Source organism: Motacilla alba, chromosome 5 (assembly GCF_015832195.1).
Source record: "Motacilla alba alba isolate MOTALB_02 chromosome 5, Motacilla_alba_V1.0_pri, whole genome shotgun sequence".
Lineage (NCBI taxonomy): Eukaryota > Metazoa > Chordata > Aves > Passeriformes > Motacillidae > Motacilla > Motacilla alba.
The window spans coordinates 40,011,662-40,038,279 of record NC_052020.1 but is presented as its reverse complement, the minus strand read 5'-3'; the positions used below and the strand labels follow the sequence as shown (position 1 = coordinate 40,038,279).

Here is a 26,618-nt window from a genome sequence, read left to right as displayed (position 1 = left end):
GCTAGTTGAATTTAGTTTTATTTTCTCTCTCTTTATAAATTTCGACTGCCAAATAGTTGAAAGCAGGACCCAGCCGTGAGTATTGTGGAGTAATCCCAGGAGAGGAATGGCTGTCCCTGTGTCCAGTGTTTCACACTGGAATGTCTGTACTCCTGTACATGGGGTATCTGCATTGTACTGTGAATCCCCTTTTCCTTCCTTCTGGGTTCCACTTTTGTCCGGGGAGCCTTCCTGCTTTCAGGCTGAGTATCCCCGGTGAGTATGTATCATGGTTTTGGGCTTTTTTTCTCCCACAGCTCCCTTTGAATTCTCTCATTTAATGCCTGTAGCTCTTTTCAGTCAGCTATTCAGTCAGCAAAATTTACGACTACATACTGCTTTCCCTTAAGTTTTTCCCGTAGGTGTGTTTAAAGCGTGGTTTGAAGGAAATCAGGATGGTGACTTCTGCTCTTTTTATGATGAATAAATGTCTCCGATTCACAAAAAAACCCCAAAAAACCCCCAAAAACCAAAAAAAAAAAAAAAAAAAAAAACCCACAAAAAAAACCAAAAAAAAAACCCCCAAAAACGTGTTCTCTTCCCTTTCTCCCTACTCTCAGAAAAAAAGCCTGCATCCTTTGCTATGTTTCCTACGGGACGGCTCTTAGGAGAGGTCGAAAGAGATCATCACCTTCCTTCATAATAGAGTTGTTGAAGCCTTTTTATCCTAACCAACAATACCTCTTTACTGCATTTTTTACTGCTGCTTAGAAGCAAGGCAAACTTAGAGCCGCGCGCTTTCACTGCCGAGGAAAAAGGAAGGAGCTGAGCCCCGCTGCAGGGCTCCTCGCAGCGAGGGCGCGGAGCTCCCGCGGGCCGCTCCGGGGCTGCTCCTGCCGCTCGGCCTCTGCCCACGGGGCGGCGCCAGAGCACCGCGCTTGGCTCGGCGGGGCCGCGCAGCCCCCGAGAGCCGCGGGCGGGCCGGGTTCCCACTGCCCCCGCTGGAGCCCCGCTCTCCCCGCCGGGGGGCGGCCCGGGAGCAGGGCCGGGTTCCCTGTGCCCCCGCTGGAGCCCCGCTCTCCCCGCCGGGGGGCGGCCCGGGGTCCGCGCTGGAGGAGGGGACGCCGGGAGCCGCTGATGGCCGCTCCCTGGCGCGGCGGTCCCGCGGCTGCCCCGCTCTGCTCCCTGCGGCGTCGCAGCCGTCGAGACCGTAGTGAGGGAATGCTGCGAGCTCCGGCTGCAGCCCTGCATTTGTTACCCGGCGGCTGGGCAGAGAAAAGCCGAATAGGATAGCGTCTGCCCTGGGAGGCTTGTCATGCCACCCCACATGTACTGGGGTGCTGCCTTTAGCCGCCGCCATCTCTCAGGGTACCAACCACCTCCTGCCAATTTCTTCTGCATCATGTTTCGATGCCACATTTAAATTACTCAGAAATCTGGAAAAACTTTTCAAAGTAATGTCTTCAAACAATCTTCCTTTTCGTCTGAGATTGGCAGATACTTAGTGAACACCAGTCCAGGATCCCAAGGGTGTGAAACAACTGTGCAACTATTTCATGTTGATTATGGTACAGACTCGTAGAAATATATGTGGTATGAGTCTGACCCATGTTACTCCTGTAGTTCTATGGGACAGTAGTTGGGAGAACCTGATCCTGTCCGATATCTGAATGTGATAGAGCATATGAATGTTGGTTACTTTGGGGACCAGTGCACACTGGAAAGTACAGTGGACATCTTTGAAAATCACAGTCTTATGGTTTCCCTCCATTAAATGCCACTGTTTTGCTAAACAGAGTTGTAGGGAAGCTCTAGTGTGCCTGTTGCCATCAGTTTAGTGTACAGCAGCTAGCTTGGTGGTGAGGCACGAGGAGGTGCTGGTGGATGGTCATGTAGGGCAAAGGGGCAAGGGAATCCTTGATTACAGTTTGGTCCTATGTGTAACTGTGGTAGGGAACTGATCAGGCATCTGAGGGAGGTTGAATAGAAGACAAGTTAACATAAAAGGTATTGATAAAAGCTCTTTCTATTGCATGAAAAGTGTTGGTGCTGAGGCTCCACAGGTCATAAGCCCACAAGCTCTGTCTCCAGTGGCATTGCCCAGATGGTGCAGCTCAGAGCATTGATGTTCCTGCTGGTGCTGTCAAACAGGCTGAGCTCCGAGCCGGCTTTAGCCCAGTATATTCTTTGGCTTCTCAGACCTAAGTTGCTCTGTGGATCGTGAGGGAGTGTGGGAGTACCTGGGAGCAAACACATCCCTGGACACTAGTGGAGAGTGTAAAAAATAGATGGCATGTTAGTGAGAAAGCAGCTTAGCAGTTGTGGTGATGAAGTGCGTGTACCTGTACTTGCTTGCATAGAGGTTGATAGCTCAAGCGAGGTTGTGAGTGGCTTCCTGTAATGTGTCCAAGCACCACTGCCCTCTGTCTGTCTTGCTTTCTGTCTCAATGGAAGGTTTTGTTCCCAAATCCTTGCTGTACAGCCATGTAGTAAGAGATGGTCATGGAAATGCTGAGTATTCAGATGCAGCAGAGTAGTAGAATTCCTTCATCTCGTGATGTAAATGCCAAAAGCTGCAGAGACTACAGCAGTGAGGAGTGGGAAGGGCAGTTTGGGGCTTCAAGCTTCCTACAGGAGCTACCTGATGACACCAGTCTATATAGTTTTTGAGGCCCTCCAGGAAACTGAGAAACATGCTGAGAGATTGAATTCCAGAGTATGGGTTTCTATTCAGGGGATAAATCTTGCAGAAAACTCTTTTGCTGTCTTGTGCATGAACCCTGATATCCTGCAATCCTGTAGTATCTTTCTCAGAGCACCCCAAAGTACTTAGCTATGTTTTTAAATGCTTCACTGTCCTAGTAGTTGGTCCAGAGTGTAAAGTCCTGACTGACTGATGGGGGCCCCAAGGCATAGAAGTAGGCTACAGGATTGTTGCAAGGTCATACTAGTTTATTAGTTCCCATTTGCTGGCTTAAAACTTTAAAGGTTTTATAAAGCTTCAGAGCTTAAATCCCCTTTCAATTCTCTGTCTCTATGATTTTCACCTTTATTTTTTTAAATGTAAACCTATTAAATCTCCTTTGGGCAGCCTTTTCTGTTTGTAGAAGATCACATAATCTAACTCATGGTGGGAGGAGGCTTCCAAAGCTGTACATGCTAGACAAAATCCTGCTGAGTTTTGTGTATTTATTTAACCTCTGCAGAACCTGACACATGCAGAAAATACTTTTGTCCTATGTCTGAAAGAAAAGCGTGCTTGTCAACAATGTGAGGATCCATTGGCAGTTCTGGTCCATTAGTTACCACAAATGAGTGTTAAACAACACTCAAAATGAGAAAATCCTTTTAGATAAGCAAGTCGTGGGTCTTAGGAAATCTCTGAATTACTGATATTAGCTTTTGTTCCATTTGGGTATTTCTTTACTGTTTCAAGGACTGTAAGATCACCTGGAGAAGATTCACTTTGGATATGGAATGGAAGACAGCTAGGGAGGCTACAATTTCCTATTAGTACTGTTTGATGGTGCTTTTGGGAAAGACAGTATCACCACATATCTCTTCTCTTGCACTTCATCCATTCCCAGCCATGCTGTCTGTGACTGCATCATGCCCTGCCTTTGTATGCCAGAAGTCAAAAAAGAACAAGGTAGTAATGGGAAATCTGATATGGAAGTCAGTTGCTAAAGAATACGGATATAATTAATGCCAGTCGACTTAGTTTTATGGAAACTAGGTCACGTCAAACAAACTTGATCTCAATAATGTAATCTGAAAGAATGGATTGTTAAAGGCGATTGTATAGATGTGAGGTACTTATACTTTCATAAAGCACTTGGCTTAGTACTGCGCGATAGTCTGGCTAAAATTTTAGTATTACACGATATCAATGAAGTGCCTGTTAAATGGATTAGGAACTGGTTAGTGAAGAGAGCTCAAAGGCATCATTTGTGGGAAGTATCACTGAATGAGAGTGTGTCCAGGGGATTTGGCAAGAACTGATATCAAGTTCAGCGCTATTCAACGGGTTTGTCTATGATTTGGAAGTAACTATCAACCATAGCTGAGTGTTAAGTTTTGCAATGTCACAAGATAGAGTGATAAATAATGAGAAAAACTATAATATAAAGTGATTAGCATCACAAGGAAAGTTAATTCTACCAAAATGTGTATTAGCAGTCATGTTCAAAGTAATACACTTGAGAGCAAGTATCTTTCAGTCCTCTGTTCTGTAGCTTTGTATTAAAAAAGAAGTTATTGCATTCCTTTGAGTTGACCACAGGATCAGGAAGTGGGAGTGCTCTGTAACCTCCATATATAGCACTGACAGACTGCCAGTAGAATGTCACATATACCTCAGTTTGTAGTTTTTAAAGGAAAGTAGAAAAATTTAAGAGATCAAAGCAGCGGAACCAAGATGATTTGGAATGAGAAAACAGATCTCAGCCAGTTTCAAAAACATTGAGAATGGTAGTGCAGAAATACCGTCATGGAGAAAAAATGCCAGGTGCACTTTTACCTCTCCCATGATCAGAGGATTCTTTCAGGACAACAGGAACCAACATCTGTAACTTAGAACAGTTTCTATTAAAATTGCTAGAGAAATTTATATAAAAATAAGGTACATTTCTTTCAATAGAAGAATGAACAAATATTGGAAAGACTTAAAAGGATGATTTTTGTTTTGCATATCCTTAGCATCTCTCCAGTGCCTTAACGAAAGAGTCATTTTAACTCATTCAGATCAAAGTGTAATTTTGTGGTCTGAAATATATAGGAGGGCATCCACATGGACTTCACTCTCTTAAGTATGAATCCATGAAGTGCTGAAGTTTCCTGTTGGCTAAGCATCATCTTTGTCTTTGCATCATATGAGGTCATAGCCAGCCCTGCTGTTTCTCACTGTGCCCATATTCAAAAAGAACAAACCACATGACCAGGTGATGTATTCTGTATATATATACACACTCTCTATACCTGTATATAACTTGCAAAAATCCATTGTTCTTCCATCTTGTGCTCCCAAGTCACAGGTGTGTTTCTAGCCATGAGTAAAAGCCTTCTGTTGCTGATAGATTAGGCTACATTTCCTAATTAGCCTGCTGCCTTCAGTCATCTTGCTAAGTCAGGCAGCCTGCTGTGTTCCAATCTTGTTTTCAGGCCCCTTCACCTACACCTAGAGCTCCTGACTGTTCTGAAGACTTTTTTGGTCCATACTTCTCTATTTCCCTCTTCCTCAACCTAGAGTTCAGGTAGGTTTTTTCTGGCCTTCTCTACTGATAGGAGTCAATGTGGGGAGCTGTGAAAAAGAAAAAGAGTGCTAAGGAAGTCTCAGTAGGTCCAAGTAAGAAAATGCTCTGTTGCATCCCCTATCTTTGCACCAATGAGTCTGCAGATCCAGGGGAGGGGCAATATTGGAAATACTCAGAGGCCTTGGACAAAAGTTAAGCAAAGATGGGAACAGGCACACGAAGATACGAGATAGAGGAAGCAGAAAGAACCGTATGAGGAGGCTGACAGGAAGTCTTTCTAATAATTTTTTTTATTAGAAGGTTTCAGGAGAATAAGAAAAATCATTTGCAGCCAAAGCTGCAGTTTTGAAAATGCAGAGGCTTATGTGTCCATCTCATGAAAGAACTGCAACGTCATCCTGTTTCTTTCTCATAATGGACATGGGCACGTGTCTTCTCCTCCTGTTTTGTGCTTCCTGTGGAGTTGGGTTTGCTGAGCTCAGGTAACAGCCTATCCTGTTGTAAATACTGATGCTGCATTCCTGGCAGTACCCCTGTGTTCCCACAGTGGTTGTGGCCAGGGTTAGTGACCCTTGCAACAGCTGTGTGCCCTTTACCCTTGCCTCCTTGCCTTCATTCTCTATAATGCACTACCACTGATTTAATAGCATTAATGTTTAAGCCTCTTTCAGATCATTCTACTTCCATTGGCCCTCTTCTTTTATTTTAATTTGGCTAGAAGAAATGGCAGCTTTTCTTGTTGTTAGCTAATGAACCTGCCTAGAGCAACTTTGCAGCTGGCAAGGAAAGCGATGTGTCTGTGGCAGCAGAGCAAAGCCTGCCAGTGTCTCTGTGGACCAAGACTTTTTCTCAGGTATGTTTCATGTTCTCAAATCCAAGGACTTATTTAGTGAGTCATATTCTTTTCTGTTCCATGGTTGGTTAAATCAGCACTCTGTAAAGCTTTGTCAGAGAAAGAGAAGAATATTTGGCTTGTAGGATAGACAGTATTGAGCTGGTCAGGATTCTTATGTGGGATACTGCAAATATTTACTACAGCAAATCTGAGCTGGACTTTTGCACAGGCTAGTGCAGCTGTAGGACTGTAGCAGCTGTAGGACTGAGCCCTTGCCAAAGAAGCACTTACTAATTCACACAGAATGAAAAAGTTCCAACAGGAGAACTGTTTTCAGAAGGAGAAATTGCACTATTCAAAGTATTTAGTTATGCTGGGGAGGAGCTAAAGTCAAGTTTGAGGTCCAGAAAAGTAGACCAGGAACTCAAGCCAAAATCCCTTATCTCCAATGTAGGTCTCCTACATGCAGGCTTCTGTGCTGCCCAGTGCAAATTTGGAGAGCCAAAACATGTAGATTCAACAAACTGAGTGTCTCCCCACAAAGCTGGTTATGCCAAAGACACAAGGAGAAGAACTCCACAGCCCATAAGCAGTTCTGTGGATGAGATGCTAACAAGTAGGTGGAGAGGGAGATGTTAAGAGGGATAATTGGATAGTTGCCCAGGCATGGGCAGACTTGTACCAACTGCTTGACCCATGTTTCTCTTTGGAGTTCTTGCAACTGTCTTTTGTGTTTGGGCTGCAGCATATGGCAAATGAACCAATTTTATTTGGAATCATAGGGAAGATAGAGAGGTTTAAATCATTCTCCATGCAGTCTATGCCTGCACAATACCATACTACCTTTCCTTTGCCAATAGGAATGGAGCTGTGTTTTGATGTGTGGTGCTTTTATGTGCAGGCATGAACTTTGGGATTTTAGCCTGTATGGAAACAAATCCTACCATTATATTTGCTCTACTTTTCCTGTTTTCAGTGCTGTTGTTTTGGAGCAGTTCCTAGGACTTTATTTCAGATTCATGGCTGCTGCTTCTTTGTGCCTATTTGGACTGGGGCTACTAATCAGTGCTATCAAAAGACATCTGAGTAAGTCTTTAATTCACCACCTTACTCTTCCTAGAATTATTGTTGTGCTTGCTTGTAACTGGAAGGATGTGTTCTCTCCAGGCCCTTGGTATTGCATCATGTAAGTGCAAGGTCACTTCTACAGCACTGGTTTTCATCCAGCTCCACTACTGCTTGTAAAGCATTCTCTAATAACTGCTTGGCCTTTGGAATGAGACAGTCTCAGTCTATTGCCAGTGGACATCTGGATCAGAGTCATATCTGGCATTGACCAGCCCCCTTTACAGTAGTCTTGGCAAAGAAGTAAGGAGTTGAACAGACCATTAGGTAATTAGAATCTACTCCAGTGCCTTGCAATTAAAGATCCTAAAGAAATGGATGCAGAGGGTCCTCTTGTACTCATAGAAGTAGTAAGTCCATAAGTATAAGTAAGTCCATAATAAGTAAGTAGTAAAAGTGGCTCTGAAAATGTTTTGTTTTTTCTGACACAAGCCCCTGTGTTTGTGACAAGCTTTTGCTGAGTTTCCTGACCAACCGCTGTCTCTCCCAGGGGGCTTGCAAAGCCAGGAGGTTTATAGAAGACAGGCCTGGATCTTTCTGTGGCTTTTTTACCATCCATAGGATGGTTAAATGTTTCAATTGCAGAGTTTTCTATTGCTAGTTGAAGAATCAGAGAGAGTACAGTTCTAAAGTGTAAGCTGAACTTTAAGATACCTTTTCTCTCTTCTCCAGGTTGAGCACAAAAGAATGGAGAGTTTTATAAGTCTGAAAAACTGACATTGAAGTTGTTCTTCTTCTAAGGAAACAGAGAGAATGGGAATTGATCATATCATCTGTTTTCAACTTTTTTATTTTGCCAGTACTTTTAGTGAGAAATCTCAACCTTTTCCATTTTCCCTCTGCCCTCTTGCTCTCTTGTGAAAGTGAACAAGATTCATAGCTGGGCCTACACACTTAGAGAAGTTTGAAACTAACACTGTAAATTTAAGCTGGATTTTCTGTAAATATTTCCTCTTGGCAACGACATTCCTAAAGCAGAGGTGTTTGTGTCTATTGTTTGCAGGTCCTCAGATAAAGTGTGTTGAAATATAAAGTCACTAGTCATCAACAGCCTGTCTGAATAGCCGTTAATGAGGCTTTGGTGCAGAGTGTTTTAAGCCTTTGTCTTCAAAATCAGAGCCTTTTCCTGTGCTGTGTTAGCATCATTTCATAGCCAGAATCTGTATGAAGAAACTAAGCACCTTATTACTGTCTGGTAACATGCAGAAGCCCTAATCCAGAGGGAGACCTGACTAACAGGCCCAAAATTTATTTTGAATCAAAGGATAGGACACTCATGTTAATTATGATGTTGAACTGTTTTGGCAGTAGTTTGTAGTGCACTTTTCTCTCTGCATCATACTGTGCTACATTTATTTCCTTTACTTATGGTTTTGACTGATACAGAAACTGCAAACGGATTTCTGAAGGGAAGACCTCACACTCCAGATAGAATTGCCTCCCAAAATGAATATCACTTTTGTTGTTACCTTGACCTATGACAGAGACATTATTTTTTACTTTTATTTGTGGCTTATAACAAGGGACTTAAACAGATTTCAGGACTGTAGTTCAAACAGGTATGCATGTAGACTATTTTTCTCACATGAATCTTGCTAATTCCCTTCATTCTTGATTCTCTCTGCTGTTTGTCACATATCATTTCAAGAGCTAGCCCCATCTCTGACTGCAGCTATTTGTTATCAGTCCCTTTGCCTTTACCACTTTCATTTGTAATTTAAACACCCTAATTTAATAGGTTTGTCTCATTATTTTGATTAATCATATTAACTCATATTAATTAAGAGATGGATTTAGGTAATGACAGAGGTTAATGGAGTCAGTTTTCACTTTCTCCTGGTTTTTCAGGGAAGGGGGGACTTTGGTAGGAAGGGAAAATAGAAAGAGAGACTAGAAAGAGTGAAAAAGAGAAACTGTTAGGGAGGAAATCTCAGTTAGCAATCAGAAATTCCCTGCTAATTGAATGTCTGATTTTATTAATGATGAAATTTATAAAGGTCCTTAAGAAAAGAAAAGAATTTAGCCAGTTCAGCAGTTAAGTGTGAATATTAAGTAACTCCAAGATAAAAGTTAAAATATCCATTTTCTTTTCTTTTCTCTAGTTCTTTAAATAAAAAGCTCTCTTTGACACTTCATCCCATTAGAGCTTTAGCTCCCTTTGCCATCCATTGCTAAATGTCTGGAGACTATGCAGAGAATGTTATGTCCTGTATGATTTAAGAAATGCTGACCCTGGAGGGCAGGAAGTTAATACATGGATCACCTTAGTGCTTATTTTCCTTGATGCTTGCTCTCTGATGAGGCTTTGGTAAGTGGGAGAAGGTTTCCAGCTCTGCCCTACACTGTCTCTGCTCTGTCACTCTTGTTTCCCTGAGGCTCAAGAAAACACAAACTCTGAGCAGAGTGTCAGATCCAGACTGAACTTTGTGTTGGTGCTGTGGGCTACATGTCCATCCTCACAAAGACATGGGGACTCCCTTGCTTATCCAAGACCTCCGTGGCAGGGTCTCACAGTTATTATTGCCAGGCATGTCCAGACTGCTCTAATTTGTCTCTTCCCTATTTGCACCAACGCTGTATAGGCACAGAGTCCCATCTGGGGAGTGGAGCTCTTCATAGCCCTACTGCTATTGTGCAAATAACAGCATGAGGGCAAGTCAGTGGAAAGGTCTTTCATCCTGTGCTCCGTGTCACTTCAACTGACCTGCTTCAGCCAGCGTTTGAACAGAAAGTAATTTTGGAGCTGGAGTCAGTTGGTAGTGAAGAGTAGGGTAGCTGTCCAAGACATCAGAGCAAGCAGTTAACCTTTTTCCTTACCAGAAAAGACATTTTCATGACAATAGTAACATTCCAATAGTAATTTTTTTGTAAGAATAGTAACAAGTTATACAAAATTTAGAGACTTAACCATACAGGAACAAAATCTGTTATGCAAACCCTAAATTAAAAAACACAAGTAAACACTTTGTACAATTTGTCACAAATCTGACTAAAACAAAGATAGAAGAAAAAAGTTGTTTTGTGAACCGTTACTAAAAATATTGTAACAAAGTTGCCTTCTTTGTATACACTCTTCCAGCAAATGTTGGCATTGAAACGGGGTACCTATAGGTGACTTGTGAAAGGTAGCCAGTAAAGTTTATAAGACCAGGTTCTAGTCTGAAGCGCAGTGCACTGTCAGCCCAAAGATTATAGGGCAGTAAATTACAAAGCAAAAGGAACATGGTGACCATTTCCTGTGAAGTGCTTGGGGAAATACCCTTTCAATGAGACTAATTGCAGTCATTGTATTTATGTTAAATTGGTAGAATATACTGTGGGAGGACACACAATACCTCTTGAGTATCCAGATTGTGCATCTGTGGGACAGTCCTTGCTCTCAGCTACTTTAAAGTTTGCAACATAGACAATCTCAGAGGAGTTTTTAATTTCGTCCAGCTGAAGTGCTAATACCTAACCTGACTGTGGATCCGTGTATCTTGGGCAGTTGGGGGTCCGGCTAGCTATTGACCCTAGCCCACACGGACCCACATGGATGAAAGTAAAAGACGAGAAGTGCTCTTCTCCATGTGGGGACGAGGGTCCACAGTTTATTGATTGGCAGGCGGACACCTCAGACTCATGCAACCCGCCAGGTAGAAAAGAGACGCTGTCCCCTTCTTGCGGGGAGCTTTTATACCTGAGGAATGGGGGCGGGGGGAAGAGGATCGCAGCCAATGGGACACCCTTGAGGTGGGGCGAGGGGAGGGACAAGCAGGAGACAGAGCACCAGGGGTACAGGGCAGAGGGGTGGATGAGGGAGAGGCCATGTGATGGGAGAAGGGGACAACAGAACACGTGATGTAACACAAACCATTTCATGCAATACAAGGACCACTCAGTGCAAATCCCAAATCACCCAGTGCAAAACAACAACTAAATAGCTATTTAGTGCAACACAACACCTGACTACCACTCAGAAAAAAATTAATATTTATTCCAGAAGTTGATTGTTTTCTGGTGATCTCTCAGTAAAATTGCAGAAATCTAAAGTGGAATTTTTCCATAATCAGTATTTCAGAGTGGATGAATGTGACACATTTGTGTTCAAAAGGCACTAGAGAAATTAAAATCTAATAGACTAAAGACTGACCTTTTTTTGTGACTTTAATGAGAGCATAAAAAATCAGTTTTGCTTTATGTATGATGTTCCAGAACAGGTAAAAAATATACTATATTTCAAGATTGTTGGCAACTCAGAAATGTTGACTGTCTGTTTCTATGAAGGTAGGAAACACTATAAAATTCACATTCTATTTGTTGTTATTTTCTTTAATCTTTGCTTAATATAAGCATAATTCAACTAAGGAATGATTTCTGTGCAAAATGGCAGGTGTCCTGAACAGTGGAGAACCATGAGTTTGAAAGATCCAGTTGGTATTCCCAGTTTAGTATCTTTTGGCTTGCATATAGGGATATAAGCCTGTAGGACTTGTATTTCAAAAGCACAAGGTTCAGAAGAGAAAGAATGTTGGGTATGTATCATTAAGGGACTTCAGAAACAGATGACTGGAAGCATCTGAATGCAGCCTGACATTATGAAATGACCCAGTAAAATTTCACTAAATTGGGAATTAGAACAATATAACTAGCAGCATGTTTTTGTTCAGAGAGCTAAGGTCGTGTGCCAGCAGGGAAAGCCTCTCAGGCAGACTTTTTCTCTGTGGAGTCTTCCTTCATGGTTACTGACCCATCACAGCTTCCTCTCTACCTGGGAGTATTTCTAAAACGCCTGTCTCTGAAATCCTGCTTTCCCTTGAAGTATTCTTACTTTATTAAAGCCTGCAAAGCTTTTATCTCTTCAGAAAAACTTGAAACAGTAGAATATTAATGACTCAGAAAATGTAAAAGCCTGACAGGAAAATGCAATACTTGTATACTTGTATATGGATGTGTGTATATATATATGTATATATATATATATATATATATATATATATACACACACGTATGTATGTATGTATGTATGTAACATTCAACAGTATCTCATGATGTTTTAAGACATTTAGGAGATTATTTTGGAAACCAACTCACATTTGAAGTCTTTCATTTAGCAAAACAGTCAGTGATCTCAGTGAAGGTTCAGATGGACAGGACATCAGGTACAAATATTTTCATTGTGGTATTGGTAGGATTAAAATATTCCTTTTTTGCAACTCCTAATGGATACTGTTTGAATTAATAAGTGTCTAAAGGGCAAGTTTGAAAAAAAAAGCTTGACTTTTAAGGTTGGGATTTTTTTCACACTCTATCATTATAGTTTGAGGTAGAGATTTTTTAAAAAATTACAGTAGACATACAACCAGAGATTTGCATACTGAGAAAAAGTACTAAATAGGCAAAACCAGATTGTACTGTTGGACTCTGACTACAAATAAAGATTGAAAAAAAAAAGAGCACAGAAAAATTCTATAAATAGGATATTTTTTACCTAAAAAAAACCTGTGGTAGTTTAATCATGACTATTTTTTGTGTTGAATTTACACCAGTTGAAAGTCAGTGGAGTTGCTGCACAGTGTACAGTAGCACAAGGTTAGAACCAAGTGCTGTATCATAAAATATTACATGTAAGTGTATACATGCTTCTTTGTGGGTGCACTGTATCTCTGTGTCTATGCATATTCAAGTGTATATATTTCACAGCTGCTGTCTGCATAATTCACTTCCAAACCCAGCATGCGTTCATTTTCATAACTTTTTGTTCTATTACAATATTAATGGGACTATCAATGGGAAAGGACAAGAGAAGCATTTTTAATGTTTATCTGACAGTTGCAAATTTCACTTGAGGTTGTTTACTGGGATCTGATTGTTGGCAAAGAGGAGTAGGAAAGGCAGCAAGATGAATGGGATCACAGGAAGAAGAGATGTATTTATGGGTCCTCTTAGCACCATCTAAGAGTAATAAAAAGTCCTGTTTTACCCCTCCTTTACCCAGTCTTCAGTTTAAAACACCAAAAAATGAGGGATTGTTTTAATTAACTTCTGTTTAATCCAGGTGGCCTGTTCAAAGTGAAACACATTGCATTTAAATATGTGAAAAATAGGTGTATATGTATATTCTCACCCAGTATCTTTTTCCCAGCGGGAAAATGCCTGCAAATAAGAGAGAGTTTGTGGACTTGTGAATGAATGTGCAATGTGATGTCAAACTGTTATCAAATCACTGTCGGAGCTTGTCTTTTTTGACCTTCAGTTCTTGGACTATCCTAAGTGAGACTTATTTTTTTATGGGGAGAGCTAAACATTTTCCCAATTTTGCTCTGCAGTTTTATGAACTGGGGCATTGCACATTCAAATTTTCTGCTCTGCAAAAAACATTACCTCAAACAAACAAAGAAACAAACAAACAAACAAAAAGGGCAAAAAGGAGCCCCCAAAACAACAAAACCAACAAACAGTTTTGGAATTCCATTTGTATGTTAGTTTATGTTTTAAAGTTTTTGAGTTTTTCAACTAGAAGTTCAGAGCATCTGACTTTCCCTGAGTCAGTGTTTAAGAACAGAATCTAAAAGTTATAGACTATAGGTAGCACACAAATGGTAGTGTGGTAGCCTAAGAGTGTTGAGTTCTGCTCTGGTCACCTCTGTCACAGACTACTGCAGGAACACAAGAATTTCAGAGCTAGGTAGCAGGCTAAGTTGTTTGGAAAAACAGGCTGTTTATCTGTAGTGGTAATGTGAGGGAAGAGTTTAATTTTTCACACAAAATGAAATACATTTTAACTAGTTATGTAGATTTGAACTGCTAAATTTTTCCTTCTGGAAATCACAACTCATGTGGTTCTCTTGCTGTTTTTCTCATTAGGCTGGGCTTTTTTGGTGGACTCTGTCTCCTTTGATGCACCTTGACTGCTCCACTAAGAAGCTTTAGGGAGGACTTAGGCCACCACTACAGAGCACTGTGGCAGATTTTTTCAAATACAATTTATGAAGTTTCTGCAGGAAGCAGAAACTTTCCCCAAAATTGTAATTATGTCAAAGGTAATTAATTTGGAGGAAAGCTTGCAAGAAATTTCTTTTGCCAGTGTATAAAATAATAATTGTCATAGTACGTAGTACACGAATTCTTACTGTGCTTTGTCAGTGGGGAAAAAATAAATTTGGAAAGGGACAGATACAAAACCCTTGAGGGGGAAGTCAAACAGCTGTACAAATTGGGGCAATGGATGACTTCTACCATTTGCTGTCTTTCGGCAAAGCAGTTCTCAGACAGAGTTAGACTGCTCTGTCTGGCGCTGAAAGTAGTGTGGTAGAAATAGATGTATCACAGGTAGTACATGGGAAAGACAGCTGGGGTAGGTAATGAGGGAATTTGACAGTGAACCAGTCAACGTAAACAGTGACCTTTGCAACGTGCTGTTGTGAGCCTGCCTGATCTGTGAGCATTTGGGCTGGATTGTTTTGGTAGGGACTCCCCTCTTCTGGCCTGTGGGCCTGCCTTTCCTGGATCCCTCTCTTTCCCATTCTGTGAGCTGGGGAGAGCCATGGAGGCAGACAGTGTATAGTCGTGTACACAGTTCAGCTGCTTGGAAAACAGTCATGTGGGAAAAGGGGGGGAGGTGAAAAAATGTTTCCCTGCTGCTTGTGACAGGGATCCCAGAGAGACACAGAGTCATCAGTGGAGTCTACACATCACTGCCTGTTAGCTCCACTCACTGTTTATCAACTACCAGCACTAATTTCTGTTCGGTGTTTGGGTTAATTACAGTTAGATTCCTTTCAGTAGTTAGGTTAATTACAGTTGTGTCTTCCCTGTTGTCACTGCCCCCAAAAGAGGGTCTGATGCTGGTTTGGTTTCCTGCCTGCAAAGTCCAAATTCAAACTGGGACTAAGGTGGTCTGGGGCAGTGCTTTGTTAAAAAGCCAATGGAGCATCAGTCACATTGCAGGTGTCTTTACCAAAGGCTTCGTCAGCATTTTAAAATCAATCTATATTTGTACCAATCTAGGTTTTGTGTCCCTGTTTAGAGATCCTTCCATGCACTGTACACAACAGGCAGTACACTTACCCCTGTGATCCACGTGCAGCTCTCTCTACAGTGCCACTGGTCCCTGCCTACCCTGAGAGCCAAAGCCTCCTTATTTGGAAGGTCTGAAGGAAAAGAAGAGTCCTACCCTTTAGTTTAATAGTGAAATTGTCTGTACAGTGTCCAAACATGTATTAACTGACTGCCAGGGCCAAATCCACAGTAATTTCTCCCCAGTTTGCTGCAAACTGGCCTTTGGATTCCAGTTCTTTGTAGCAAGATGGCCTCAGCAATCTACCACCATAAAGGTGGCATCAGCGATGCCTTTATCTGTGGCATACAAATGTCTACATCTTCAGTCCCAGTCACTGAATCTTTCTAACCTGATTCTTCTGGTAAGAAACTAGAGTGTTTTTTGGTCATAAACACAGCCCTCTGCACAGGGCTCATCTATTGGTCTAACCATTAAACTGAAAGTCCCTGTCTAAAGACACAGGTTCCTCTTCAGTGCAGTCAAGTCACTTGACTTCCTTGTCCCAGCTTTTTCCTTTGGGGAAAGGAATTCAGCTCCTTCTTGCAGGCCAAGGGCTGAGGAGTGCAGCTGACAGACTGGCAAAAAGCCTACTGGAATGGAGTAGGCTCATTTCTTCCTCTTGGCTGTACTTGACTCTATTTTGAGGGACTCTGTGGTAAAAAGTACAATCCGGGGACAGACACCTCTCACAGCAAAGGTGGCAAATATTTGGTAGCCTCTGGAAAAAGCTCTGCAGGAGTGCTTTCAAAAGGTGCCTTTATGAAATAATACATAGGGAAAATGGAGAACAGTTACATGCTAAATTCTACTGTACTAGAAAAAGGCAGAGCTCCACAATCCTGACAGGAGGTTGGTTTAAAGCAGATAATCTGTGCTTGGCTGCTGGAGGCTGTGGCACTTGAGAGCACTAGGATGTTTAAAGAGGAACTAAGCAAATTTGTGGATAACAGACTCATTTCATTGGTGCCAAAGAGAACTTGGGGAGGTACTGCTGAATGTTACATTTCTGAAGGAAGAAAGGAGCTGTGAAGCTGGAATTAGAAGAGATGGTGCATGACTCTGCTCAGCTTGCTTTTTTTTTGGAGTGTTGTGTATGACAGAAAACTGGTGTGACATCACTAAACGTGAGGTGACCTGTGGACAGAATTACCAGAAGAGCTTGTGATCCCAGTGGCCTGCACGGGTTTTATGTGAAAGGAAATACCTCTGCTGGCTCTGAGGTGGGTGTAGCACTCAATGAATTGTTTCCTCAGGGTGATATTGACTGACATTATTATTTACGTGCTGTTATTTTCCTTAATGTGTCCCAGGTTGGCTGGTGGAGGAAACGGAATGGACACCAACAGCATGAGCCCATGAAAAAATATCTTCATCAGTGCTATGTGTGCACTAAGGCTGGAGCTTGTTCTGTGGCTCAGGAGGTTGGGGCAGACAGTGTGCTTTCTGTCTCTCCTTATTCTTCAGAAGCCACTTCAGCAATGAGCATCGATGTGCGGTAGGCTCTGCTGGAGCATGCTGGCAGCAGTGATGCTCAGCTGGGTGACATGATTACAGATGGTTCATGCTTCGTGCTTATCCTAGAAGCTTGTTTCCCAGGATCATCCTAAAATGTTGAGAACAACTATGTTGTTAAGGCAGAAATATTATTACAATGCCTTCGAAGCTGTCTGTGATGCTGAAAGTCGTGTTCCATGTGCTTATGTGAAGCTCTGCTCTAAGACAACTTGATTCCATTTCCAGGTCATATCCTGAAGTAGTAAAGGGGTTTGCTGTATTTATTCTCTCTTTCCAAGGGTAGGTTTTGCAGCTGTACACAGCTCTTCTCAGAATAACCTTTCATAGACACAGTGGGGAAATTTGGGAGTTATGTTTAATACATTTATAGTTACCTTTATTCATATTCATAAAGTGCTTTGCAGGCATTTACTGTGCATTTTCAGATCCTGTTCCTAAAGTAAGAAAGTGTTATGTCTAACTTGAAGGAAGGAGAGTAAAGGTAGAAGAAGGCAAAGGCTTTTGCTCAGGATTATCTAGTGACTCTGCAGATAGAGTCACTAGGCATTGACATCTCAAGTCTGGTGCTTTTATTTGTGCCTCAGAATTTGACTACACTGCTGGTGGCCTGGGGCAACAATAATAACATTGCTATGCTTGGTAGTAATAAACATACTCTCATCTGTACTTCTTGTGAGGATGGCACTGGAGTGTGCATGATGGGAGGGTTGTACAGACTGGAGAATAAGTCTCTAGGTTTCACTGGGTGCTGGGTACAAGAAGATGAGAAGAAGGAAGCACTCTGAAGTATCAAGTTGAATTTAGCAGTAGAATTTATTCTCACTGGATGTTGTAGGTGGCCAAGAATATAAATGATATTAGGTATTCAAGTCCATTGATGGGTAATAAACGGAATGGCTTTAATACAACCTTCGGCTTTATTAACGCACTAAAGGACTGGGTACTAGAAGAGTAGGTAGACACTTTCCCAAACACCTGGCACCAGCTGTTGGTGAGACAGGATATTTGGTGTGATGGACCTTTAGTCTGTCTGTTCTTATAAACTTCACAATGCACATTTTGCTATGACAATCAATATAAGCTGTAGTCTTGAGAATGAGGGATAGTTAATAATATTAAAAGCTATGACAAGGTCCTATAGCAACTCTTCCACTTCGATATTCCTTGTTCTGTCCTTGCAGCACTCTATGCAAAAGCCCAGTTCTCCACTCTAAGAAGTTGACAAGTATCAGGTAGCACAGGTCCTGCTATCAGAACTGGTGGTAGGGACTTGCTCAGCCTGTGATTACATAAGTCATGCTGATCTTCTACTATGCTGTGCTCGTGAAATTGCAGTGTTTCAGAAGCAGTTTAAGTCTGAGATCCTTTTGTGTTGATACACGAGCTGATGTTAAACGTCGTTGTTCTAGACTTTGACAAATATGTTAATTATATTCTGTGTTCTCTAAGTGCTGTTACAGCAGTACTGTTCACTTTCTGTCCTGACTTTTGCTGCCTGTGTTGTGAAGTAGCCTGACATATGTCTGGTTTACAGATGCCATTGTTTTCAAGCAAAGTGAAATTATTCCAAGGTCTTTTTGAAATGAAACACTACATGTGCCTAGTACATAATGAGCCTTTTTTCAAATGCCAATTGAGCAACAAAGCTGCTGCCATCTCAGTGTTTTGTATACTTTTGAGAAGTCAAATGGCCAGTATTAAGAAAAGTATGTATCCTGTATCAAAAGTGTAAGACATAAATGAAGCAACTGGGGACAAAGCTTCCCCAGACCCCTTCCTTATTTTCAAAAATCTTAAATAAGTTTTAATTTGACATGTGGTGTTCATTCATGGGCAAGGCTTGTAACATTCAGATTTGTTTCTGTGACTTACATGGCTGGGAAAGGAAGAAATTTTGGAGCATAGTGAAGTTTTTTCAGAAATCTCACACCTCTGTGTCTGCTGGGGAAGAATGTAAATGTGGCTGTGTTTCCCCATGATTGTCCAGAAGATAGCCTCTTTGGCATTCCACTGGACGGCCACCTGTCCACCTGTAATAAATGATGGCTATAAAGAGAAGTGATTGCAGCTATGATACAGACAGAGGCATTTGTTTATATTCTTATAATATGTATCAGATTCAATAGAAATTATCACAATTGACAAATGGAGAGTGAAGATAGTTGGTGGGTATGAGGAAGCTCAGTAAGAGCTGGGCCAGCTGCAAACTTTCTCCAGTGAAGGCTGTCACCAGAAAGCAGGTGTCAAGTCAGCTAGTGATGAATGGTGGAGCTGGAGGCTTGCCTGTGTTAATGATCCACATATCTTTGTATAGCAGCTCACAGTCAGTAAAGCCTTTTGTTGCTACTCAGAAAGGCTCCTGATGGGTAAAGGCTGTCATTTTGGACATGGATTCTGTAATTCAGTAAATGGGAGGCAAAGCAGAGTAGTATTCTTGAGCATTTCTCCAGAAGAGTACTACTGACATGCAGTGTTTCCCCTCATAGTTTAAGCGTTGGCAAGACCAGATGGCTGAACCCAAGCAGAGCACACCTGGCTGGATGCAGAATGCTATTATATGTTATTGTAATGATAATACTGTTGTGTGAACAGGGGAAAGGGATATTCCTCAGAACATTTTCAGACCAGTAAATTGCCTTACATGACTGCTTTCCTGGATGGCTGCTACTATTTCTCCCTCTTGTCTCTGTGTAGATAAAACTCTTCCTTCTCCAGATCAGGAAACTCAGTATGTCCAAGTGAGACATCTAAGAACTAATTAGTGGCCTGGAGGAAGAAAGTGTATTCAGTCTGAAAACAAGCTGAATGTTTTAAGATCCCAGTAGCATCTGATCTTTTTTGCCAAGTCTTTGGAGGGATACTGGAAATAAAGAAAAATCTTGGACCAGAGATGGAAAAATGTCACGGCTTAACCCCAGCTGGCAATGAAGCACCATCCATATGCTTCCTCATTCCTCATAACAGGATGAGTGGAGAAAGGATGAGAATCAGAAGAGTAAAAGTGAGAAAACTCATGGGCTGTGATAAAGACAGTTTAATAGGTCAAGAAATAGCCATGCACACGAGGAAAGCAAAACAAAGAATTCATTCACCACTTCTCGTGGTCAGGCTGGTGTTCAGCTATGTCCAGGAAAGCAGAGCTCCATCATGTGTAATGATTACTTTGGAAGATACCATATGGTATCTATGGAATTTATTACTATGGAAATACCATAGTATTACTATGGAATTTATTACTATGGGAATACCATAATTCTGAGCATCCCCCCTTCCTTCTTCTCCCTCCCTTCCTTATATGCTGAGCATGATGCCATATGATATATGATGTCCCTTTGATCAGTTGAGGTCAGCTGTCCTAGCTGTGTCTAACTCCGTCTGCATGCCCAGACTCCTTGCTGGTGAGGTGGTGAGAGGAGAAACCATCTGAACCAAAACCAGCATAAGAAACAATTTCTCAAGATGAGTAACAGCACCCCTGGTGCTTGACATAAATATGAAACAAGAGTGGACAAATCTCTAGAATAGCTGGTAGAAGCATTGAATGTATGCCCTCTATATGCCCTCTATGATTTGCAGGAGAGCTTTTTGTATTCCACATGTGAAGATATGTTCCTGCAGATACCTGTAATGATGTGCCATATTCTTATTTCCTATATGAAGCTTTGGAGGTGGGGTTGTTGAAAGAGATGAAGTAGGAGTGGCTGTGGAAGCAAAGTGCAGGTGAGAGTGCTGCAGTACAGGTCAGTTCTATTCTTTGTGCTTTTCTGTCATTTTTTGTATGAAGGAATGAAGATAACGTCACCATCTATCTTGTGTAGAGAGAAACCGTGTGGAACATGCAACAAGATCTAGAAGAACCTAATCTCTTCTCACTCTTCTGTTGGTCTCTGAAAATGTTCCATATGGGCCCAGTCTATTTGTGAGTCTGTGGAATACAGAGCTGACTTGACTGAAAACTCCTCAAGAGACAGGCTCATCACATAGCTACTGTCAGGAGTAGGAATAGACTGGGTTATAATGTGCCTTGTGCTCTTCTTCTGTATACTAAAGTACTGCCTTGTGGCTGATAAGGGAGGCTACCCCCTAATTCTTGGAGTCTTTCCTTAAAGCTGTCTTTTCAGTTTGGTAGAAAAGGTATGTCCCAAATATGAGAACTCATTACTCCTGCTGGCTGCTAAGTTCAGGGAGTGCTGCCAGTCAACCCTGTGCAAGGACTTTGAACTTGGAAAGGAATGTTCTCTGTCTTAATTTTCTGTCCAAATACTGAATACTACTAGGGAGGGGTTATACATCAGCCGGGTGATTGAAAACAACATTGCAGGAAGGTGAAACATTTGAAAGAAACTCCAGTATTTTCCTCATGCATTAGCTCTGCTGACAGCTGCTACCTTAGGTTTGCCCAACAACACAGGAAGCTGTTGGATACAAATAAACTCACCTTTTTATGCTGCTTACAGTTAGAAGATGAGTGGTTATTTGTCTGGCTTCAAATGGAACAGCAAACTGTTCTGACTGCAGACCCATTGGCTTTGGCTTGCTTCCTTGTCTTAAATTTCTTTTCACTCTTCATGTTTGTGCAGTGAGAAGGCTCCTCTCCAGGGACCTGGCTTAGATAGAGTTCACTGCTCTACACACTCCTGTCTGCTCTTGCTAGGGCAGAATGTTCCTTGCATAAATTCATAAATCACAGAATGCCTGATGTGATCAATACATCCCTTCCATATTGAAATTTTGCAAATCAGCTTCTCCAAGAAAGTAGGTGGCCAAACTTGGTACGTACACCCTTCAAATCCTGTTATGTCTATCAATATGCTGTTTCAGGGGATTTTGTCACAGATGATGGCACTGTAAAGTCTCTAAAGCAGGAATTATGATGTGTTTCTACTTATGAACCATTGTTCAACAGTAGGACATTATTTTTATCCTCATGTTTAGAATGATGTGTTTATTTTAAGTTTAATGTCACAGCTGTGGGCTTGTATTCTTAGTTCTGCCATCAACTCCTGTGCTCTGGAGAATTCACTGTTGGTCTCTGTCCTATACTTTTGATGGAACAGCAATACTTCTGAGACCACTCCAAAGTCTTTAGGCAAGATGAACCACCCAAGCTCACAAATGTTTTGTGAATAAACTGCTTGGCTGAAAGGTAAAGCAGAAACTTTAAAATCTCTTTACTGATTTCTTAATATCTTATTGTTAAAAAAAATCAATTCTCCTTCTTGTAAAGCTTTCAACAGAATAATTTTGACACTTGTTTTAAACCTGAAAATCCTTGTAATAGGAAAAAAACTGTTTATTGCCTTAGCTTTACTATACTTTTCTTTGTGTGTTACATTGACAAATTCTTGTCAACTTTTAATACAGAGAAGCACAAAATGGTGTTTTAAGGGTGAATCTAAGGCAGTCTGAATTTATCCACTCAGACCTAGTATTGAGGTGATAATAAAGTACTTATAACTTTGCTTAGATAAGTGCCACATTGTTGTGGTATCAGAAGTGAGGTCTGTGCAGTTTTAACAATGCAATTAGCTACTGGCAGTAATTAGGTGTGGTCTCCTAAATATATTTGTTAGCAGTTGCGGACACACCTAGACTTGTGATGTGTGATTGGGTGAAAGATATGTCTTTAAAAAACCCCAAAACTTTGAAAACCAAAATCACGTAACAAAACAATCAACTCCTCCTCACCTTTGGAGGTTCACTTTCTGATGTTTGATGGAACATTATAGATCTGAAGGGCAGTGCTGTTGCACTCCTCTGCCTGGCACTTCAGTTATAACTTAGTTTGCTGCACTTTCGGCATAGCTGTGCTTACCCACTTTAGAGTTTAATTGAGTATTACCCTTCATGTTCTTACTCCGCTGTCTTCTTGTAGCTGAAGCTGAAAGTGTCTACTGCCATATTCTTTTGGGAATACTGACTTTCATTCAAAGATAGATTTGAGCTATGGAAACATTTAAAATTAAATAGAAAGAGATAACAGGCAGGCAGTGACAGCGTATCTCACCAGTATAGTGTTAAATTAATTAAACACTATGAACTCATTAGTAAAGTTATGGAACATACAGGAGGCCATAATATATATTGATTACATAGCTGCCACCTGGATATTTTCCTAGCTGCAAAAGCTTTTCTCCTCGCACAAACTGCTCTGGGTTAGGTGTGAGTTTTCTTTTACCAACCAGGACTTTTGTACGTAGAATAATGGCCTTTACTCAAGTCTGGAAAGTCCTCTCTGTTTCATCAGCACAGATGTATGAAAAAAAAACTCAATGGAGAATGAGAGGAACTGAAAAGGATCAAATTAGTCTGTAGAGGATACTGTCAGTGGAGGTAAAAATGAGTGTAAGCTGATAAAAGCTGTAAAGCTGTTGTAGTGCTAATGAGAAGCAATGGGCTGAGCATGGCTGCTCAGTGTGCTTCCTAGAGAAGAATGTCTTTGCTTTTGGTAGGGAAACTTTCCAATCTTTGTCCTCTCTATTCACATTGACAAAATCCATGGGAACTGTGGCAGTATGAAGCAGCTGTAAATGTTTCAACAAGAATTCATGTAGCTTGGTATCCTGTTTGATGGTGGCACTATTGCATACTTTGAGAAGAACAGTAGCATTTGGAAATCTAGCATTTTAGGGGCTTCCTGAGCCAAAAGTTTCCTATTAACTGCTGTGATGAACTACATTCAGCAAAGCAAGAGGGGGAGCTGTGTAATTTAGATCTTCTTTGATACCTGAAATATACCCAGAAGTGAAACCAAAATACCTTTAGTCAAGTATAGAGGTGGTTGTAGGGCAGCAGTGCTCTGGCTGTTTTGATGTACTCAAAAGAGCAAAGTTATTTTTTAAAATAAGTGGGAAGGAGTTAAATGAAACCCTGTGACCTGGAAGAAGGTAGGACTGGAAAATACAATCTGTATGGAGCATTGTTTCAGTACAGAAGAGGTCTTGTTTGTTTGGTGTAGGATATGAATCGCAAGAGGAGCTAGTTCTCACTCCATAAATTTGTGACTAATTTTTGACTTTGTCTTGTTCTGGAGAGAAAATGTATCCTTGTTAATATGGTTGCAAAGAGGCCTGCCGTTGTGTAAAAGAGAAGCTTAATTATACCAGGGTCCTTTCAACACTTAAAGCTTTCTTAGAGCACTCACAGTTTGTATATGAAACAGAAGTGGTTATAGCCTTAATGTGAGACTAGAAGGTTAATGGTTAATGGCTCAAACATTCAACCATTTGCAAAAGCAGTGGTGATTTGCTGATGATATGCAAGGTCACAGCCCAGGTGCAGAACTGGTTGAACAACACCACAGGATGCTACAAGCTGGGGTTTGAGCTCGATAAGGGAAGAGGCTGATAAGAAGCAGATCCTGTGAGGTGGGATTTCAGCGTATATGCTTTTTGTCATGGCAATATCCTTATACAATTGGCTCAGGTGTGAAAACTCCCTGAGAAGTATCAACATTCACATGTAGACCTCAAGGTTTTTTTTTATTCTGATGAGCCATATTTGGCTCAGCTACTGATGTGAGAGGCAGCTGTAACATCTTAAAAGTTGTCATAAATCATCAAAGACTCTGGAAGTGCTCTGTGATCCCCTGTGTGTTACATCAGACAGTGTAAAACTCCCCACCCCAGGGAAGGTACCTGGACATTCCCACTGGGAACCTGAGCATATATTTACCCATTGAACTTTGTGTTTTGTGGGCTTCCCCATCTGTGGATTAAGACGGTGATCATCTCTTCAACCAGTGGAAATTGCAACAATCAAGTATCATCACTGAATCCAGAGTTGGTGACTATGTACCTTTCTACTTTTATCCTTTCTTTCTCTTTCTTTCCATTATATGTTTTCTTAGGTGTTATTTTTATGCTTTTAGATTGTTGCTTTTTAAACCAAAATGGCTACAAGTACCTTGCTCTACTTTGATGTTCCAAAGTTTGCAAGTAAAAGTTTGTCATTGAACGTCCTGAGAATTTTGTTGTTTCTTCATAGACTGCAGAGTAAATCAAACATCCTTCCCCTAAACCAACCAAACAGACCAGGGCATAACACTTCCTTGCTTGGGACTGGGCCCTGAGGCTTGGAGTATGAAGAACATTTGTGTGTGTGTGGCTGGGATGAAGATGGAGAAAGGAAAATGAGGACAGGAGCCTGCACTGTTTTTGGTTGTGCATGTTATTAGCTCAAAAAGGAATAGGCTATGAACAATCCAAGCAACTCAGTCTCAGCCACAGATTCCTGGCAAGTAGATGCTTTAGGACTGGCATCTGTTTTGAAGAAACAAAAATCAGAAAACTATTATTTGTGAGACAAAGTGATAAAAACATAGTGTGTGGCATTTCCTCTTTCTTACAGGGTTTACTGCTTGTTCTTTCTACTCACTATTTAGGGAGAATCAGGGATTTGAGTAATTTGTTGGGTTTTTCATGTGTGTTATTTTCTTCTTACTTTTTCCTGACCTGCTGGTTTCTCTTCTTTTCTCTGTATCTGGGCTTTCCAAGCTGGCATATATCTGTAGCATGAATGTGAAGTCATGCAGCTCTGGTACAATGCTATCCCCTTTCTCCTAAAAGAAAAACAAACCAAAAACAAAAAACAAAACAAAACAAAACAAACAACCAAAAAAAATTCCCTAACCCAGCACTGACTTACCTCTGCTCCTCCTACCACCCTAGGGCTCCTTGTGCAGTATTTAAGCATTATTGTCAGCAGGATGGCACTCCCTTTGGGGTGCTTGGAAACCCGAGGTGGATTAGGCTTTTATGTCACTCTTGAGGGTTTCCTCCACACACACACACACACACACACACACACACACACACACACACACACACACACACACTGCCAACTGTGTACTTATTCTCAAATTTCAGTCTAGATGGTGACTTCTGCATTTTGTTCTGTTGCATCCCAGACATCCTGCACGCAGGTGAGTATTCTTTCCATGCAGAACCAATGGCACTTCTCTCTTGAGTAAGTCAGGGTTGCCCCTACCTGGGCTGCTGGATAGGAGCAGGAGGTATAACATCTCTGGTCCTCCTTTTGTACACTTTTGCCCCGTGTGAAGGGTGTGTCCCATGGCAGTATATCTCAGCATATCCTCAGTGCATAATTTGCTCTGGAGCTGAGTTTTAACAGTGATAATTACTTTCCCTGTAGTTTTCCAATAAGGAACCACCACATGCTTTACATGGGTTAATGAATTAAGTACCCCATGCGGCATCAGTCTCTCTCATTATGTTTGTTCCAGGAGAATGAAGGAAACTAAGCATTATGATGGGAATTGACTACAACTTGTAGCCTCATGCAGACCACACAGCTCTTTCCACTAAATGAAAGGGCACTTTCACTCTGAGGTAGGTAGCTTTTGGGTTTTGACTCACAGCCACTAGGTCATGACACTAGGCAATGCTTCCTCTTCTCCTTGTCTCTTTCTTTTTCACTTTGGCTCTTCCGTCTGCTCACCTGAACAAAATCCAAGAGAAGAGAGCTAACAACAAATAACATGGGGTGAGAATCTTTCCACTGCACCCTCTCCCCATCCCCCCTCCTGTCCATACAAGATTGATAATGAAACCAATACCTTTCACCAGCGTAATTTTCATATTTAATGAGCGTGACTCAGAAACTATTACATTAATTAGTCAAATCCCACAAACTGTTAATGGTGCACATGGTAATTAATATTGTATTCAATTAAAAGCTGACCTGTTTCAGGTGCCTTCCCCTGTTTTGGGGGGGCTCTTTGCAGACAGTGTATGTTCCAGTGCCTGAGGCCAAGCCTTTTATTTTGTTCCAGTGGTGGGCAAGGGAGGTATTTTTTTTCCTGTTTAGGTTTTATGTTTTTTTCTCCATGAACATATGCTAGTTTCTCCCC

At 41.4% G+C, this 26,618-nt stretch overlaps 1 protein-coding gene across 6 annotated transcripts in view; it reads left to right on the top strand.

The window, feature by feature from the left end:
* LOC119701139 (cell death regulator Aven-like) overlaps window positions 1-26,618 on the top strand; it is an 81,847-nt gene that overhangs the window by 37,121 nt on the left and 18,108 nt on the right. Inside the window, exons 2-3 of one of the 6 annotated variants that reach the window (XR_005257025.1) lie at window positions 16,318-16,452; window positions 16,543-16,645. The exons of 1 other annotated variant lie outside the window; for it this stretch is intronic. Coding sequence is in view for 3 of the 5 variants with exons in the window: in XM_038137277.1 (XP_037993205.1) it covers window positions 16,318-16,397 (80 nt within the window). In the remaining 2 variants the exon portion in view is untranslated. Of the gene's footprint in view, window positions 1-56; window positions 363-4,756; window positions 5,161-5,952; window positions 6,105-16,317; window positions 16,646-26,618 lie in introns of those variants that run through there. 4 more of the 6 variants (XR_005257026.1, XM_038137277.1, XM_038137280.1 and 1 more) reach the window with 4 other exon arrangements.